This window comes from Scyliorhinus canicula, chromosome 19, assembly GCF_902713615.1.
Source record: "Scyliorhinus canicula chromosome 19, sScyCan1.1, whole genome shotgun sequence".
NCBI classification, from domain to species: Eukaryota; Metazoa; Chordata; class Chondrichthyes; order Carcharhiniformes; family Scyliorhinidae; genus Scyliorhinus; species Scyliorhinus canicula.
The window spans coordinates 35390973-35411462 of NC_052164.1; the positions used below are offsets into that span (position 1 = coordinate 35390973).

The following is a 20490-nucleotide window of genomic DNA, read 5'->3' on the forward strand; positions in this document are numbered from 1 at the left end:
ACTTCCTCCTCTGTAACATCGCTTAACTTCACTCCTACCTCTGTTCATCTGCTGCTGAAACCATCACTCATGGCATTGTTACCTCTAGCCTTTACAATTCCAATAAGGTCTTCCCTAAACTACCATCCACAAACTTGAGCTCAGCTAAGTTCCGTTCACCTATCATGCCCTAAGCATGCTGACCTTCATTGGCTCCAGGTAAAGCAACACCTTAATGTAAAAATTTTTATCTTTGCTTTCAAATCCCTCCAATACTCCACTCCCTCCTTCTGCACACACCTCATTCCGGCCCCTTAATCATTCCTAATTTTAATTGCTACACCATTGGTGGCGACTCCTTCAACTGCCTAAATCCTAAGCTCTGGAATTCCTTGCACCTCTCAGCCTCTCTAACTCACTTTCTCCTTCAAGACATTGCTTGAAAGTCACCTCATTCACAAAGCTTTTGGTGTCACCTAACCTAAGATCTCCTTACGTGACTCGGTGCCTTATTTCTTTTGTAATGCTGCTGTGAAGCACCTCGGGATGTTTCATATTATTAAAGATGCTGTTTACATTATAAAATATTTTCCACTTTTTTTTACTCAGCGTTGTTTTTTTTAAAATTGCAATACTCACCATTTTGAACTAGATTACATTTCAGAGCAGATTTACAGGTAATATTTATGGATAATGCTGCATTAAAATCTACTTGAAAAATACTTTTGAGTTAAGTAGAGCTTCTTTTTTAAACATGAATTGGGTGAGGAAGGCAATGAAGAAATACGAGTCACAAAAATGTTGGGCGCGATTCTCCGCAAATGCGGCGGGTTGTAAAGGCTGCCGTGAAACTGGCAGTGTTTCACGGCAGCCTCCGCGCCCCCTCCCAGGACCCGATTCTCCCCCCGGGCGGGGCTAGCAGCGGGGCGCCGTGAAACACGGCATCGCGGGCTTAGCGACCATCGCTAAGTCCGCGCGCCAAGCGTCACGCCGGCTGACGCGCACGATGACGTCAGCCGCGCATGCGTGGGTTGGACGGCTCCAACCCGGCATGCGCGGATGACGTCACCACGCAGACGCGTCAAACCCGCGCATGCGCGGGCCGTCATGCCCCTCAGCCACCCCGCAACTGATCCTGCGGGGCGGCGGAAGAACAAATAGTGCGCGGGTATCGGACCCGCTGCCCGCGATCGGTGCCCACCGATCGCAGGCCCATGCCACCCTTGGCACGGCCGTGGCGCGGCCGTGCCAATCGGTTCCATGGTTGTCCGGGACGGGCACTTTGCGGCCGTTTTCACGAACGGTGAGAGCAGGTGTGATTGCGTTCGTGAAAACGGCCGTAAAGGCCTGGGAACTCGGCCCATCGGCCTGGGGAGAATCGCTGTTCGCCGTAAAAAACGGCGAGCAGCGATTCGTGTTGTGGGGCGGCCGTGGGGGGGGGGGGGGGAGAATAGCGGGAGGGTGGTAAAAATGTCGGGGACGCCCTCCCGCTATTCTCAGTCCCGTCGTGGGCAGTGGAGAATCGCGCCCGTTTACTTCTTTCACTTTTGTCTCTGCTTCATCTAACAAAGTTGTAATATTGCCCAACTCCTTTCTGAAGACGGTTACAAGATGACTGGTGATCTTTAATTGTGGTTTAAGTGGTTAACATTTGAAAGCATTGGAATCGCCAGTTTTTCAGATGAGACACTTGCTTAGGTGGATGTAAAAGATCCCTTGGCAGGATTTGAAGAGCATGTATATTCTCCCGGACAATATTTATCCATCAACCAACAACAGCAATCGAGTTTGTTTCCAATAAACAATGCCAAAGTGTATTAAACATAAAATTATTGACTGCAAATTACTTTGGAAGATCCAAAGTAGTAAATAGCACTGTAGGAACGCAAAATCTTGCTTTGTTTCTTTGCAGACTTCAAATTCGTAATGAAGGTCATTAAGTACAAACCGTGACCTAACACCACTGAGAGAACTTGTGATAATAACTTTTTGATATACTCTTAATAGATGTAATATTTTTTGTTTTGCAGAAGCATTTTACTTCTGGTAACCCTGTGATAATGAACAAGTTTCTCATTGTATTTGATTTTGATGAAACCATCATTCAACACAATTCTGATTATGTCGTCCTCAAATGTAGTCCTGACCAAATTCTTCCAGAAGCTTTGCTGAATCCCCCGGAAGATGGACAATGGCACGAATATATGAACAAGGTACTCCAGTACCTGTATGAAAAGGGTGTCAAGGAAGAAAACATGAGAAAGGTTCTAGCAGAAACGCCACTCACTAAAGAGATGTTCACTCTGCTTCAGTTTCTGAGAGAGTCTTCAGATTTATTTGAATGTATTATTATCTCGGATGCCAACACCTTTTTTATCAATACCATTCTTGAAGCAAATGATCTATCCACCGTATTCCAGAAAATATACACAAATCCTGCAAGTATTGACAGCAATAACGCCTTTGTGATAAACCCTTACCACTCCCACATGTGTCAGCAGTGTCCCATCAATATGTGCAAAAGACAGATCCTACATGATCACCTGGTAGAACGGGCTGAGGAAGAAGTCGAGTTTGAGAAGATCTTTTACGTTGGAGATGGCACCAATGATTTCTGCCCTTCCGAATTCTTGACGGCAACAGATGTCATCTTTCCAAGGAAGAATTATCCTTTGCATCATTTGATCTCCGAGGTCAAAATGACAGAAGCCTCTGCATTTCAAGCTCCAGTGGTTCCGTGGGAGTCTGCAGAAGATATATTGCTTTTCCTTCAAGATTGCACAGGGAAATAATGTCACTCTCAGATCCCCAAAAGAGCTTCAAGAAGAATTTCCATTTTCTAGTAGCAATTTAAAAGTTTTTTGGGGAAGCAACAGAGTAAATCTGATGGTAAAGAAGCACGGTTTTAAAGCTTACTGAATTATAATACAAGCTCAGGGCCGAATATTTATTTTTCTCACCCAATATTTTAATTGTGGATTTCCTTTTCTGTTTATACATAGAAAATCAACTCCAAGTAATCTCTTAATTAGGTGTGGTGAGAGGTTGTATCAGCACATGGTGGTAGGAATATTTCTACCAAGGATGTGTCATGGTACTTTCAATACTGAAGACGCTGTATCAGTAAATTGAACTACTTAAAAAAACACAATCCAGGGCATGTATATATATATATATATATATATATATATATATATATTCCAGTAGTACTATAGTAACCAATCTTTAATCCTTATGCAGCCACCTGCCACATATCAATATACTTCAAAAGCTACAGGGTTTGGTAAATAGGATAACCTTTCCACAGTTGGGAATGGTAAAGGGGATGCAATCTTTACATTTCTGCAGGGTAAAATATGAAACACTGTTCTTCTTTTTCCACTTCTATAATTAATTGACCTACCGAAGGAGGAAACTAAACTCAAAAACTATTTGAAAGACACAAAAAGATGTTTTGGCACTTGGAAATGCCAGGGAGATACATGTCAAGGAATTATTGTAGTCACTCTTAGGGATTATTAGTGTACAATTAAAAAACGTGATGGTTTCATTGATTTCCTGTTTTAATAGGATCTTTCATCGAATTAGGTATTTTTGGCACAGAGAAGGGCCCCTGTACTGGCTGATAAGAACGTTCCAACCTTATCCCGTGTTCCAGCTCATAGTCTGTAACTCTGTAGGCTATGCGAATTCCAAGTGCATATCCAATACCTTTTTGGTGTGTTGAGGATTTTTTGCCTCTATCATCTTTTCAGGCAATGGGTTCCAGACCCCCACCACCATCTGGGTACAAATATAGCTCCCCAAACACTCCTTTAATCCTTCTGCCAATTACTTTAAATCTGTTTCTTCTGGGTATTGACTTCTCTGCTAAGGGAAATAAATCTTTCCTATTCATACTTTCTAGGCCCCTCCTAATTTTGTACATTTCAATTTAATCTCCCCTCATCATAGCTAAAATTCCCCAGCCTTGGAAATATCCTTACAAATCTCTCTGTACCCGTTCTAGTGCAATGATATCCGTTCTATAATGCAATGGCCAGAACGGTATCTATGGCCTAATTAGCGTTTTATACAGTTCTAGACTAACCTCCTTGCACTTATATTCCAAGCCTCTGCTCGTAAAGGAAAGTATCCTGTATATTTTTTGAGCCAACTTATCTACTGTCTTGCTTACTTCATCTATAACTTTACACTCAAGGCCTCTCTCTTTCTCTCCATGTCTCAGGAACCTACCTACTGCATACACCATTGCCTGTTTGCCGCCCCAGAATGTATTAACTCACATTTGAACTGCATTTGCCATTTTGTTGACCACCTGCCCATTCCATTGATACCTTCCTGCAGTCTGCAGCCCTCTCTCCACACAGCCAATTTTTGTATGATCTGTCAACTTCTTACTCACACACACAAAATTTAGATATAGATTACCAATTATTTTTTTTCCAATTAAGGGGCAATTTAGCATGGCCAATCCACCCAACCTGCACATCTTTGGGTTGTGGGGGTGAAACCCACGCAGACATGGAGATAATGTGCAAACTCCACACGGACAGTGACCCACGGCCGGGATTCGAACCCGGGTCCTCAGCGCCGCAGTCACAGTGCTAACCACTGCTCAACATGCCACCCCACACACCCTAAATTTAAGTCTAAATGTGTGAAAAACAAAGAGCCTTGTGGAACTCAATGGAAATAGTCTTCCAGTCATAAATACAAAATGACTACTTCAGATCTAGTTTAGCTTCATGAGGTGTTAATCTAAACAGTTATTGGACTGTGCATATCATTCAAGTGTATTACATCACAGCTAAATAGATAATGTCAGAAAACTTTCAAATTATTTGTCAATTGTACTGCAAACAAATTACTGATGAGCTTTACAAAAAGGAAACAGGCCTGGCCGGGATTCTCCGTTGCGAGTCCGCCCCGCCACCTTTGCGAGCGGGGACAGAGAATTTGGCTCTCAGCCTAATCTCCCATTCATTGCAGCGGGACCAGAGGATCCCGCTGCCGGGAACCGACGGAGAATCCCGCCCAGTATCTTCGTAGCGCTGATCTGCTGATTTAAAATAAATTAACTGAAAGGTACTGCGATGCCTTTCTGAAAAATGCCTAATGTCAGAGAACCTGACACCAGAAAATGACATTGCAAAGAAGACGATTGTTCCTAAATTATTTAAAGAATATGAGCTGCACTGTGCTGCTACTCTGATGTCAGTATGCAAAGTATACTATTGACTTCTACTTGAAGAATTATGACATCTAGAATTTTACTAAATGACCTCCTGCTGATTTCCAAAATACAACTATTAGACAAAGTTCAGAAATTCAAAAATTCAAAAGGTTTTTCTCTTTAACTGTAGTTGTAAAATGTAATATTTACCTTTTAAGGCTTACAGGATTGATTATATTTTTAATTTAATTAAAATGTTTTTTTCTCCAACCGTAGTGTCAAAATGCTAGGGATGTGAAATTCAATTGGATGGAAATACTTGCCAGGGTGGCATCAGGCCTTTTCCATCAGTTGGTCCTAAAATCTTGAAATATATTATACTACTGTTAGGTTGTACTTATTGGGCAGTATGGTGTAAACCGGATGATAGACTGCTAGTAGCCCATTTTACCCTCTGCACAATTTTCTTTTGCCCACCCTGAAGAGGCGGGGGGGGGGGGGGGGGGGGGGGGGGGGGGTTGGGTAAATTGATAACAATTCAGGAGCTCATAAAGGAAACCACTCTGCAGCTTTGACTGTTAGTTTAAAAGAAACATATATAGTTAAGGTGCTAATCTTACTGCTGTGGATCAAACCAAGTTGGAGTGAAAAATCTATGTTTGGGTCAGTCCGGATGAACTCGTATGCATTCTTTTAATTTCTAAGACACAAATACATCCAAATTCATCTAGCACAACGATTTTCAATTTGAGCCCAAACTAACCTAATTTAGACCTCTATAGATTCTAACTCTTGGGGCCCATGCTTCAATCCTTTATAGTTTAACATCTTCTAAAATACGAACGTGTCTTATATCACCTTTTCAAAAATTAATCGGATCACAGAACTAAAAAGTTTAGAAACAGGGGACTGATTCAGTTTCGTCACACTAAAAAAAAAAGCTGTTGAATTCTTAATTTTTGAATGTTTTCTTAGTTATAGCAAAGGCCTGCATGGTCATCTGAACGTAGGAGGTAGGCCTACAATGTGCGTAGAATCTGCTCTGATAGTTACTTTTAATGTAAAACTAGGGCATTTAATTCCCCTACACCTAAGGGAGCAGCAGAAATAATTTGGCTTCATCTACTTGATATATTTATTTCTTAATTAAATTATATTGATTTGTTGACTAATTTGTCAGGTTTATTTATTGACCATGACTGTGAAACAATTTTCTTTTAGATATTAGATTTTTAAAACATTTAAAAATGCAGGAAATTACTATTTTGTAAAAATATATAGAACCTGAATTTTCTGTAGCTCATGGGAGAAAATTGCACCCGTACAAGTTTTACACCACTCAGTGATGGAGAGGCGAATACCAAAGTTATTCCTGTTGTAGAATTTATCTCCTCACTCCTCTTACCTTCCCAAACTTCTTGGACGTTACCTAGAGCCACCAAAAGGAAATGAGTGCTAAAGTACGACACAGCTCTCAACATTACTATGTTTCCTACCAATCTTGTCCTTGGGCCCATCAAAAGGAGATACAGGCCCAATATATATTAAAATGCAAAACAGTGCTGGACTAAAGTGTTTATACAGAATGGGGTATAACGGACTGAAGGCATAGCTACCAATGATGGGAATGGGATGGAGAAGGGGAATGCACAAAAGGCAACGTGCTTTCCCCCATTTTTAATTTAAAATATTTAATTCAATGATTTTGAATTTTTGGTTCTATATACCTAAACTGCCCAATTGGATCATTATATATTAACACACTTGCTGCCATGTTAGTATTGTAGGGTATAGAATTGTACTACTTTGCTAAATTACTTTCAGGGGATCCCTGATAATCTGTTGTTTGTATGGAAGGGAGCCCAAGACCTATAAATGGTTGAAACCCTTGCTTTAAAAGTTGTTTAAATGAAGTCCAGGTACAGATTTGCCAGAGATTTTGGTCAGAATTCTCTGGCCGTTGGGATTCTCTTTTCCCGCTGACAGCGTACCCCCGTCCGCGGGTTTACCGGCGACGTGGGGTGGCTGAAATGGAAAATCCCATTGACAAGGGGCAAGAAGATAGGATCCCGTTGCCAGTGAATGGCACACTGCTGTAAAACACACGCCTGGAGAACTGGAGAATCCCACACTTATTGTTTAATTATGATAGAGAGCTAATGTATAGTTACATTGGAGGGCCAGTGGAGGCCAGTGTATTTCCCTCATATTGACTAGATGATACTTGCTCCACCATAACTGGTTCCTTGAAAACTTGGAATGCACTTTGTATGTGCTTAGACAGGTAGATATCCAACACAACAGATATATCCATAATTGTGATCTATGTATTTTTTGAGGGAACCAGAGTACTTCAGTTTGCTTTACCCATCGATGCAGTCTACCAGTTTGAGGGGGTTGGTGTCTATCTTGCACTAGTAAGAAAATAGATTAGTTTAAAACCTCTTTCTTATGTCATGACGTACATTTTGTTTCACAGAAGCTGTGCCAATGTCAACGTCTATTTGGTGAGTCCCAATAGAGGCAGAGTAAACGAATCAAGATGCAATGTGGCTTTATTCTAGGATTTTGTTCACTACCATTATGCAGCTATGTGTGTCAATTTAGCATGAAATTCCTAGAAAGATAGCATAAAAGATTTTAATATTTTCTATTCGTACAATAAGCTGAGATGGTGGGAACCAAAAGCCAGCTACTTGGTTTAATAGTTTTGAACAGTGAAACAGGGTTTAGCTCCCACACAGTTAGAAATATCCTGATATCATTGGCTTTCGATGATTATTAATTCCAACAGGAATATTAAAAATTATATAGATGTGTGCCTCGTGTGCGTATTATTGCAAAGTTAAAAACATAACTAACTTTATGACTCTTAACTAGACACAGTGAAAGTGAATAGTAACTTGTATTAATTATGATCTTACCTTTTATCTTGCCTTAAAAACTGGGTAAAGAAATAGACATATTATACCTAATATTAGCTGATTTTTATCATTTAGTCTCAGGCACACTGAAGTTCACAAGTTAGATATAGATTTGCCTTGTAACTTGTTTTTGCATGTTTGTTGTTTGGTCTGTTTCCACATGATGGGCGAATCTCATAGGCTTCAGCTGTACTAACTAGTTTGTATAAAATTGTTGTTCTGGTTAGTATTGTTGGGTTGCGATCAACTTGGCTTTAAAACTGTTGATCAGTTAGTTAAACACGGTTGCAATTTATTGTGAATATAACTTGAGTTAAGGACATTGAAAATTTTAAACTAAACTGTAATTGAGTTTTTAAAAAAGTTTCTAAACTGAAATTAATTTGAAACAATGCACTGCGTTTTCCGCCAATCTGTAAATGAAGGAAAACCTTTTAGTTTATTTTTGTGTTATTCTTACCCTCATGTACCTTTTCGCATGGCTAAGTTTACAAATAGCAATGAGATAAATGATCAAGCGACCTCTAGTGCACTGCGTAGGTGCCAGAAGAGGACAAGATTAGATTTGCTTATTCTCACTGTCAAAGATTGAATGTGACTGTGACAATTTGGGTAAAGAAGTGGATGGTCACTGGTGACTATAAAACCATATCCCAGTGAAATCCCCTTCAGAAGAGGATGAAACAAATTGCGCTGAAACAAATTGGTGAAAAAGTTCAATGCGAAACATTACTGATATTACGCTGTCAAATTGCAAATGACGTGTACTTTATTCTTAAGGGTCTAATACGCAATGTTTTAAATATGAAGCCCTGGAATTTGTTGCAGAGGCACTTTAACCATGAGCTGGAATTCTCCATCTGTTCACACCGGCGGGATTTCTCCGGTCCCGCTGCACTGAATGAAGTTTTGGCTGAGTGCCAAATTCCCCCTTCTCGCTGGCAGCGGTGACGGGACAGACCCGGATTGGAGAATCCTGGCCCAAGAGGGGATAATAAAGTATTGAATAAGACTGGAATGTCATCATTCTACAGTTTGAGCAATAAATTAATTTTGGCACTATATTTAAGTGTAGTTTTGTCGTGGACTATTTGCTTCGGTTGCTGTGGCAGTCATTGTTAAAATCATTACAGGGAAAAAACAATGTACATGAAAGAATAATCTAGTAAAACGAGATGTATTAGATATTATCTATGCGTAAACAGACTAAAAAATGAATTCATATGTTAGCAAGATTTTTAATGGTAATGCGAAAAAGGAATATGTTCGATTGAAATCGCAAGTAACTTGATGTTTAGGGATTATGTTAATAAATGTGTTTAACAGATGTCAATAAAATTACTTCAAAAATGGGCCTCGTAATTATTGTATGTTTTGTTTAAAGCTTTTTTGTTGCTTCTCTTGCCTTACATCTTTATTTCCTTCCTTCTTGCCCTCCTTGCTTCCCTTAATCTTCCATACTATATATCCTGTACTCACTGCTTTCCACAGCAGTAGTCAGAATACTGCGGATTCTTCAGCACTAAATGCTTGCAAGGGGACCACAGATGTGCTTTAAATTTTCCCTTTCAATCTGATTCAAAAAAGCACTCAGCTTTCAAGATTTAATTTTGATTGAAAACAGGTTCACTGCCCAGGCCTCATGAACAGATTGCTTATTGTTTACTGTACCGCTTAAATCTGCCACAGTGCTGCCATGTGGGGAAGGCATAATTGACCTAGTTTTTTCATCACAGAGTTTTAAATGCATTTTCCTTTTAAGGACCAATTCTAATCTGTCATTAGTTAAAGAAAAATACTGTGCAGAATTTTCCATTCATGGGTGGAATTTTCTGGCCGTTCTCGCTAGCAGGATGTTCCGGTCCCGCCGGCGGCAGGGGACTGGGGGGGGGGGGGGAAGGGGGAGAGGGGGGTGGGGGGGAGGGGAGGGGAGAGGGGGAGAGGGGGAGAGGGGGGCGGGGGAGAGGGGGGCAGGGGGAGAGGGGGGCAGGGGGAGAGGGGGAGAGGGGGGAGGGGGAGGGGGAGAGGGGGGAGGGGGAGAGGGGGGAGGAGAGGGAGAGGGGGAGGGGAGAGGGGGAGAAGAGGAGGGGAGAGGGAGGAGGGGAGGGGAGGGGAGGAGGGGAGGGGGGGAGGGGAGAGGGGGGAGGGGGGAGGGGAGAGGGGGGAGGGGGGAGGGGAGGAGGAGAGGGGGAGAGGGGGAGGGGAGGAGGGGAGGGGAGAGGGGGAGGGGAGGAGGGGAGAGGGGGGAGGGGAGGAGGGGAGGGGAGGAGGGGAGGAGGGGAGAGGGGAGGGGGGGGAGGGGAGAGGGGGGGGAGGGGAGAGGGGGGGGAGGGGAGAGGGGGGGGAGGGGAGAGGGGGGGAGGGGGGGAGGGGAGAGGGAGGGGAGGGGAGAGGGAGGGGGGGGGGGTTTAAAATGGGAAACCCCGGGCATGATTTACCGACCTTCTCACACCTGACTTGGTTACGAGACGTGGCAGTTTAATCTTCTGAGAGGCCTCTGGTGAGATTCGTGCCACTTGAATTGTCTCGCGAGATTCAACTGAACCTCGTGAGACGTCGTGATATGGATCTCACCCTTGCTGGGCGAGATCCAGATCAGCATATTTAAATTAGCCGTATGCCTCATTTAGATATGTCTGCACTGGATTCTCCCGCCACTCGGGAACCAACAGCTTCCCAGAGAGGCCTCGACCAGGTGCTGTTTAGTACTGGTCCACACAAACGTGGACCAGGTATAGAACACCTGGAGAGTTTCTCAGGCCATGTGGATGGTTGGGGACAGGGAAGGGTAGCCCCCTTGCTCTCCCTGGCATCTGGGAACCTTGGTACTGCCAGCCTGGCACTACTAGGGTGTCCAGGTGGCACTGCCAAGGGGCAGGGCCTGAAGGAGATCATGCTCATGAACAGGGGGATGAGGGGGTGATGAAGGGTGGGGCGATGAAGGGCGGGTATGAAGTGGCCTCCTCATAAAGGTCAGGATGGTTTATGGGCGGCGATCCTGAAAGAGGGGGTCTGAAAGGAGGCCTGAAAAAGGGGGGCCCCTCAGCGACCCCAGAGCGATGTGTCCACACTTAGGAGTGTGTGAGGTAAAGCCCATGTGTGCAGGGAGTGACATTGCCTTGTTGGGGAGGGGGGAGGGTGCAGGGGACCCTCAAGCTCACTTAGAGATTGGGACACCCATTCAAAATGGTGGCCTGATCTCTGAGGAGCCGGTTTGTCCAGCGTGTTCAGCTCCCCAGTGATGAAAACATTTTTAAGTGTGTGCTTGACCGGGGAGAAATTCCACAAGGCCCAAAAAGTGACTAAGTATGGTGGAATAACGGTGTGGATCTCACCCAAAAAGCCTGGTGAGAAACACCCCACCAAAAGTGCCCAAATGGCAGTTAGAATTTTTTTGTTGAATTCTGCTCCCCTGTTGACAGCGGCGGGATCTCACCACTGGCCAATGATTGGCCGTTTCCACGGTACACATGGGGGAAGTGTGGAAAACCCTGCCCTATGGTGGCAGTCGGGAAAGTCTGTGATTCCTGCTGGGTGGTAGGACCCATGAAGACACACGATCTTCAACTTACACTGATCTACTGATTTTCAGAACAAAGAACAAAGAAAAGTACAGCACAGGAACATGCCCGACCATGCTGCCTGTCTAAACTAAAATCTTCTACACTTCTGGGGTCCGTATCCCTCTATTCCCATCCTATTCATGGTTTTGTCAAGATGCCCCTTAAACGTCACTATCGTCCCTGCTTCCACCACCTCCTCCGGCAGCGGGTTCCATGCACCCACCACCCTCTGTATAAAAAACTTGCCTCGTACATTTCCTCTAAACCTTGCCCTCGCACCTTAAACCTATGCCGCCCCCCAGTAATTGACCCATCTACCCTGGGGAAAAGTCTCTCACTAACCACCATGTCTATGCCCCTCATAATTTTGTAGACCTCTATTAGGTCATCCCTCAACCTCCGTTGTTCCAGTGAGAACAAACCAAGTTTATTCAACCTCTCCTCATAGCTAATGCCCTTCATACCAGGCAACATCCTGGTAAATCTCTTCTGCACCCACTCTAAATTCTTCTGGTAGTGTGGCAACCAGAATTGAACACTATACTCCTAGTGTGGCCCAACTAAGGTTCTATACAGCTACAACATGACTTGCCAATTTTAATACTCAATGCCCCGGCTAATGAAGGCAAGCACGCCAAATGCCTTCTTGACTACCTTGTCCACCTAAGTTGCCCCTTTCAATGACCTGTGGACCTGTAGATCTAGATCTCTCTGACTGTCAATATTCTTGAGGGTTCTACCATTCACTGTATATTCCCTACCTGCATTTGACTTTCCAAAATGTATTACCTCACATTTGTCCGGATTAAACTCCATCTGCCATCTCTCCGCCCAAGCTTCCAAACAATCTAAATCCTGCTGTATCCTCTGACAGTCCTCATCACTATCCGCAATTCCACCAACCTTTGTGTCGTCCGCAAACTTACTAATCAGACCAGTTACATTTTCCTCCAAATCATTTCTATATACTACGACCAACAAAGGTCTCAACCCTGATCCCTGCGGAACACCACTAGTCACAGCCCTCCAATCAGAAGAGCACCCTTCCATTGCTACTCTCTGCCTTCTATGACCTAGCCAGTTCTGTATCCATCTTGCTAGCTCACCCCTGATCCCGTGTGACTTCACCTTTTGTATCAGTCTGCCATGAGGGGCCTTGTCAAACGTCTTACTGAAGTCCATATAGACAACATCCACTGCTCTACCTGCATCAATCATCTTTGTGACCTCCTCGAAAAACTCTATCAGGTTAGTGAGACATGACCTCCCCTTCACAAAACAGTGTTGCATCTCACTAAAACGGCCCACTTGCTTTCAAATGGGAGTAGATCCTGTCTCGAAAAATTCTCTCCAGTAATTTCCCTACCACTGGCGTAAGGCTCACCGACCTGTAGTTCCCTGGATTATCCTTGCTACCCTTCTTGAACAAAGGAACAACATTGGCTATTCTCCAGTCCTCCGGGCCATCACCTGAAGACAGTGAGGGTCCAAAGATTTCTGTCAAGGCCTCAGCGATTTCCTCTCTTGCCTCCTTCAGTATTCTGGGGTAGATCCCATCAGGTCCTGGGGATTTATCGACCTTAATATTTTTCAAGACGCCCAATACTTTGTCTTTTTGGATCTCAATGTGACCCAGGCTATCTACACACCCTTACCAGACTCAACAGCCACCAATTCCTTCTCTTTGGTGAATACTGATGCAAAGTATTCATTTAGTACCTCGCCCATTTCCTCTGGCTCCACACATAGATTCCCTCCGCTGTCCTTCAGTGGGCCAACCCTTTCCCTGGTTACCCCCTTGCTTTTTATGTACGTGGTTAACCCTATTTGCCAATGACTTTTCATGACCCCTTTTAGCCCTCCTGACTCCTTGCTTAAGTTCCTTCCTACTTTCCTTATATGCCACACAGGCTTCATCTGTTCTCAGCCTTCTAGCCCTGACAAATGCCTCCTTTTTCTTTTTGACGAGGCCTACAATATCTCTTGTTATCCAAGGTTCCCGTATTTATTATTCTTCCTCATAGGAACATGTCGGTCCTGAATTCCTTTCAACTGACATTTGAAAGCCTCCCACATGTCAGATGTTGATTTACCCTTCAACATCCGCCCTCAATCTAAGTTCTTCAGTTCCCGCCTAATGTTGTTATAATTAGCCTTCACCCTAGGACCACTTTTATCCTTGTCCACCAGCACTTTGAAACTTACTGTATTGTGGTCATTGTTCCCGAAATGCTCCCCTACTGAAACTTCTACCACCTGGCCGGGCTCATTCCCCAATACCAGGTCCAGTACAGCCCCTTCCCTCATTGGACTATCTACATATTGTTTTAAAAAGCCCTCCTGGATGCTCCTTACAAACTCTGCCCCGTCCAAAGCTCTAGCACTAAGTGAGTCCCAATCAATATTGGGGAAGTTGAAGGCTCCCATCACAACAACCCTGTTGCTTTTACTCCTTTCTAAAATCTGTCTACCTATCTGCTCCTCTGGCTGTTAGAGTAGCCTGTAGTGAACCCCCAACATTGTGACTGCACCCTTCTTATTTCTGATCTCTACCTATATGGCCTCGCTGCCCTCTGAGGTGTCCTCCCACAGTACAGCTGTGATATTCTCCCTACCCAGTAGTGCAACTCCGCCACCCCTTTTACATCCTCCTCTATCCCGCCTGAAACATCTAAATCCTGGAACATTTAGCTGCCAATTCTGTCCTTCCCTCAACCAGGTCTCTGCAATGGCAACAACATCATAGTTCCAAGTACTAATCCAAGCTCTAAGTTCATCTACTTTACCAGTTATACTTCTTGCATTAAAATATATGCGCTTCAGGCCACCAGTCCCACTGTTTTCAGCAACATCTCCCTTTCTGCTCTTCCTCAGAGCCATACTATTCCCTACTTCGCCCTCAATTTTTCACCTTCTGACCTATTGCTGCGGTACCCATCCCCCTGCCATACTAGTTTAAACCCTCCCGTGTGATACTAGCAAACCTCGCAGCCAGGATATTTGTACCTCTCCAGTTTAGATGCAACCCATCCTTCTTATACAGGTCACACCTGCCCCGGACGAGCTCCCAGTGGTCCAGATAACTGAAACCCTCCCTCTTACACCAGCTGTTTAGCCACGTGTTTAGCTGCTCTATCTTCCTATTTCTAGCCACACTGGCACGTGGCACAGGGAGTAATCCCGAGATTACAACCCGAGAGGTCCTGCCTTTTACCTTTCTGCGTAGCTCCCTGAATTCCAGTTGAAGGACCTCATCCCTCTTCCTTCCTATGTTGTTAGTACCAATATGTACCACGACTTCTGCCTGTTTTCCCTTCCCCTTCAGGATGCCCGCTACCGTTCTGAGACATCCTGGACCCTGGCACCAGGGAGGCAACATAGCATCCTGGAGTCTCTTTCACATCCACAGAAGCGCAGCCAGACAGATATTCACCCATTGAAAGCCAGATCCCCTGCACTACACCTCCAGCTGTGGTTACAGCTGGTACAACAGAAAGTCACAGGCAGGAGTAGTCATATCCCGGGTCAAATGAGGGTGCCTCCGGCAATGCTTTTCACTCATGTCTAGGTAAGAGCAGCAGCGACGCACCACCTATGGTCTTGTCAATGATCCATGTTTGCCAGCCACTTAGCCTTACAGAGGCCGTGCTGCCTCATGCTCCTCCAACTGGCATTGGGACCCTCCTCTTCATCCGGATGACAGCCATTACGAAGACAGGGTTGCCTGCAGCCTGTCTCATCAACACTTCAGTGGCTGCATGAATGAATTGAAGTGATACATTAAAAGAGCACCTACTTTCTAGGTTTTCCTCAATCTCAGACAGCAAACAAGTGCTAAGTCCTTCAGCTGGCCTCCTTCTAGAAATAGCCTTCCTGCCCAACCTCTTCTATTCAAAAGACATCCAGGAGGACCAGAGATGGGTGTTTCTCCCATTTATACATGAATGCATATGAAAACATTGCTTTTTGCCAAGGTGTTGAGAACCATGTGGAAGAATACTCACGCAGACACCTTTCTGCTCATCTCCACCACCCTCAAAACTGTGTAGAGAGACTATTGCCTTGGTAGCAAGAACTGCCTGATCCCTTGTCAGCCATGGCCATTCACCCAGGAGGATGGAGGTTTGGAGTTGCAAGTTGTCTGCCCTTCATCGGCCTTGCCCCTGGGAGGAATTCTACCTCTGTCCTTCCCTTCATCCCTGCACTTCACTGTTGCAAATGGCAAATGGCACAGAATGAACAGCAGTTCCACATCTTACTGGGATCTCAATGTTAAGAGACCCATGAATCAGGAACAAACCTGCTGCAATGCAGGCTTCATCATGGAGAGAAAAACCTAATTGAGCATCTTTGACATCTAGTTGCCTCATAGTTATTAGGGTGTCATTTTAGTTGGCCACTTGTGCTGACCTTGAACACCACTCACCCGAAAAGAATCTCCTCCCACCTTGAAAGATCTCACTGACTAACTCAGTTTGGAAAACTGGTGGGCAGCCTTTCAAACTTGCTCCATTACCTTCTACCCTACCCTTTCCGTACCAGCCTCCCCGAACAGGCGCCGGAATGTGGCGACTAGGGGCTTTTCACAGTAACTTCATTTGAAGCCTACTCGTGACACTAAGCGATTTTCATTTCAGTTCATCCACCAGCTATTCCCCCCCACATGTCGACAGACCCAATATCATCATTCCTCTTCACCAATCACCCTCAAACCTCCTTCTTTACCCTGGACCCTATCGCCATCCATCTCTACATGGCTTTTCTCCCAGTAGAGTTGAGACTCATTACCATCTCCATGCCAACCTTGAACCTGCTACCTTCCCATTATCGGAGTTACCAGTCCTGTGCCCCTTCGTGACCCACCTGAGAAGACCTTCACCTACCAAATCTTGACCTACCAGACTCTCACCCTGTATCTGTCACTCGACTACATCCCACTCCCAACTCTGACTGTGACTGTTCCCTCCTATCACCAGTATCCTGGGTTTTCTTTCCAGGAGCATACTGCCAACACTACTGGTCCCACCTTCGAAGACATTCCCCCCATTTCGCCATCCAGTCTTCGCTTACCTCCCTTGTCCAGAATTTGCAAACGGCTCTCATGTGACGTTATGCGAGGTCCCCAAGGAGAAAGCAACATCCATGGACCTCCAAGTCATGGAAGAAGTGAAGCTTGCCAGGTGCGTGCCACTTACATATACAATCATTAAACTGAACATTATACATTATGACTCGTGGGGAACTTAATCCTGGGGGGTGAACTTAATTCCAGTGAGGCGGCCTTTAAGTCAGATGCCATTGCACGCATATGGAGTTCCTTACTGTGTCATTCATCAGGAAGCTCAATCCATCTTTAATTTTGGGAGAACAAAATTCCAACAGTTTATCCTCCCATTAAGAAACAGATATTTTTACAGCCAGATGAAGTGCCCCTGCCCGCCAAGATTCCCGCTTCTGGCAGGAGCGGAAAATTCTGGCCATTGTTGTGGGTTTGGAAAGAGTGGTGCACCTTAAAAGGGGAATTCATTATTCATTTTCAAAATAAACTATACCTTTCTTTTGAATCCTTTTGACTTAACCTCTTGCTCAATTTTGTGGCTGGATAAGTACCTTTCTCCTGGTCTTTGCCGGTTTCTGGTGTTTTGTTTTTCCATTGTTCACTCAATCCCTCTTCTTCTGAATGTTGTCACTCCTCCTGGTTCACCCTTCTACAAGCAGGTGTTTGTGCCATTTCCCCTCAGGATAGTACACTCAAATTAATAATTATTCAGGCTTTCGAGTGTTGTCCAATGACTCCAGGCTTTTTAATGGATTAGGAACCTGGGTGATTTCACCCCTCTCACTAGAAGAATTTGTATATTCCTTGCTGACTGCAAATGTCAACATGTACTACAACTTCCTTTATTAGAAGGTTGGCGGGGAAGAAATAACATTTTCCATGTTGTAATAGCTACAGTGGCAAATCACATTTAAAAAGGATTTCTTAGTTGATGCCAAATACCTTCACTGGTGATGCCAGGACAAAATATGTCAAATATTAGGAGAGGTGGTCCAGAACGTGAGAAAATAGGCGAATTTTATGAAAGGTCTTTAAATAATGGAGGAGATAACAAACCTGCAGACAAGTTTAGGGATGGAATTCCAACAAGGGTGGTATAGCTGAAAGCACAAGCATCACTGGGGTACTGGGGGAGGTGGATGCAATAGCTTGAAGTCAAAGGACTCTTTCCAAAGGTGGAGGGGTCAGTCACCAGGGCCATAGGTTTAAGGTCCGTGGGGCAATGTTTAGAGGAGATGTGCGAGGCAGGTTTTTTACGCAGAGGGTGGTGAGTGCCTGGAACACATTGCCAGGGTTCTGGAAGCAGATACATTAACGGCATTCAAAAGGCATCTTGACAAACACAAGGATAGGATGGGTATAGAGGAATATGGCACAAGAAGTGCCTTGGAGGGCCGAAGGGCCTGTTCCTGTGCTGTATTGTTCTTTGACCAGAGGAATTTGCAGAGATAGTGATGGTGAGGCCATTGAAATACGAGGATTTTTAACTGCCAGATTGGGTTTGGTTTAGGGGCAGGTTTAGCACAGTGGGCTAAACAGCTGGCTTTCAATGCAGAACAAGGCCAGCAGAACGGGTTCAATTCCTGTACCGGCCTCACCGGAATGTGGTGCCTAGGGGCTTATCACAGTAATTTCATTGAAGCCTACTTGTGACAATAAGCTATTATTATTATTATTGTGGCTAGCAGTGAGATGCCAATAGAGAGAAAAAAAGCCCCCAGGTGCTTTCCCTCTTGGCAGGGTGGCACCCTGGCAGTGCCAGCCTGGCACCACGGCTGTGCCACCTGGTGCCAGTCTGGCACTGCTAAGGTGCCCAAGCTGGCATATTTGTTGCGGCGATGATCGGGCTGGGGAGGTGCACTGCACGGTGGGGGGGGGGGGGGGGGGGGGGGTTGCAGCTGGGCCCCAGGACCCTTGTCTCATGAGTTGGGGGGGCATGGGGGGGATATGGAGTTCGCGCCAGGAACTCGAGTGATTGGGACATCATTGAAAAATGGCATCCCAATCTTTTGCTGCACAGAGGAGGTATGGCGAGCCGATCTCCTCAGTGCAGAAAATGGGGCTAAGTGCGGCCTCGTGCACATGTTCCCACTGAAGCCCTGTATCTAACTGGGTGGACATTAGATTGTCAGGTGTGTCTCAGCGCTGCAAGGACCAGGAAACACATGGTTAAACACACTCGCTTTGGGACTTTGTTCCCTTTTGGTTAGATAGGCCCACAGCTCCATTCAAAATTACTCAGATAATGAAGTAGTCCAGGCCTGAATTAAGCAAAAGCTAAACAACATTGAGGTTTGGGCTCATAAACATTCATGTCAGACAATGACACCAGTCCAGCAGTCTAATTGCTGACTCAGGTGCCCAACAAGAATCTGACTGCTTTCTATTGACACTCAATTGCACCACCATCACGGACTCCCTCATTATCAACATCTTGGGGTTCACCAATTGACAACCTAACTGGATTAGCTACGTAAATGCTGTGGGCGGCTACAAGAGAAGGCTGGAGGCTTTATGTCCCACAGCAAGTTAGTCACATCTTGACTCCCAAAGTCTTTCAAGTCAAAGCCCAAGTCAAGAATATGATGGAATACTCTGTACTTGTCTGGATGGGTGGAGCTCCAACAACACTGAAGTCACTTAGCACCATCCTAAGACAAGCCATCTAATTGATTTAGCCCCGCATCTACCAGCTTAAATATTTACTCCCTCCAGGGGCACACCATGGTTGAACTTTGTACCATTGACAAGTTGCCCGGCACCTATTCACCCAAGACGTATTCAACAGCACCCCCCAAACTTGTCACCTCCATCACCCAGTCCAAGGGCAGCAGCGTATGGGAAAACCACCTTCCTCTCCAATTCAAACACCTATCTGACTTGGATATATTTGCTGTTCTTGCTGGTTGAAATGCCTGAATTCCGTACCTAACCACTGTGGGAGTACATTCACCAAATGGACTGCAGTGAATCATTTTTTTTTTTTAAATTTAGAGTTCCAATTAAGGGGCAATTTAGCGTGGCCAATCCACCTACCCTGCAGATCTTTTGGGCTGTGGGAGCGAAACCCACGCAAAGACGGTGGCATAGTGGTTAGCATAAATGCTTCACAGCTCCAGGGTCCCAGGTTCGATTCCCGGCTGGGTCACTGTCTGTGTGGAGTCTGCACGTCCTCCCCGTGTGTGCGTGGGTTTTCTCCGGGTGCTCCAGTTTCCTCCCACAGTCCAAAGATGTGCGGGTTAGGTGGATTGGCCATGCTAAATTGCCCGTAGTGTCCTAAAAAAAGTAAGGTTAAGGGGGGGGGGGTTATTGGGTTACGGGTATAGGGTGGATACGTGGGTTTGAGTAGGGTGATCATTGCTCGGCACAACATCGAGGGCCGAAGGGCCTGTTCTGTGCTGTACTGTTCGATGTTCCATGTTCTAAAGACGGGGAGAATGTGCAAACTCCACACGGACAGTGACCCAGAGCCGGGATCGAACCTGGGACCTCGGCACCGTGAGGCAGCTGTGCTAACCACTTGTGCCACCGTGCTGCCCTCTCAAGGGCAGCACTAGATGTGTAATCAATGCTGGCCTTGGTAGCGATGCTGACATCCACTGCTATTTTAAGATTGAGGCAACTGAGATAAGGAGCCAATTTGGATTAGCAAGGATGAGAAAAATGAGGTGTACAACAGCAGAGGATGGGTAAGATTTTAGAACAGTGAAGTTGACCGAAACTGAAAGATTTGAAGCCGCCTCGGACAGCTTTGGCCGAAACTAGTCTGGGAGGTGCAAAGATTTATGC

General features: G+C 45.1%; 2 protein-coding genes across 4 annotated transcripts in view; both read left to right on the forward strand.

The window, feature by feature from the left end:
* The window catches only part of LOC119954111 (phosphoethanolamine/phosphocholine phosphatase-like), a 55924-nt gene extending 53051 nt beyond the window's left edge, over nucleotides 1-2873 (forward strand). For all 3 annotated transcript variants that reach the window (XM_038779002.1, XM_038779004.1, XM_038779003.1), the window contains one exon: nucleotides 2010-2873. In XM_038779002.1, the coding sequence (XP_038634930.1) occupies nucleotides 2040-2771 (732 nt within the window). In that variant the 5' untranslated portion in view covers nucleotides 2010-2039 and the 3' untranslated portion in view covers nucleotides 2772-2873. The remainder of the gene's footprint in view (nucleotides 1-2009) is intronic.
* eftud2 (elongation factor Tu GTP binding domain containing 2) overlaps nucleotides 1-20490 on the forward strand; it is a 144046-nt gene that overhangs the window by 53014 nt on the left and 70542 nt on the right. The gene's annotated exons all lie outside the window — the stretch shown is intronic.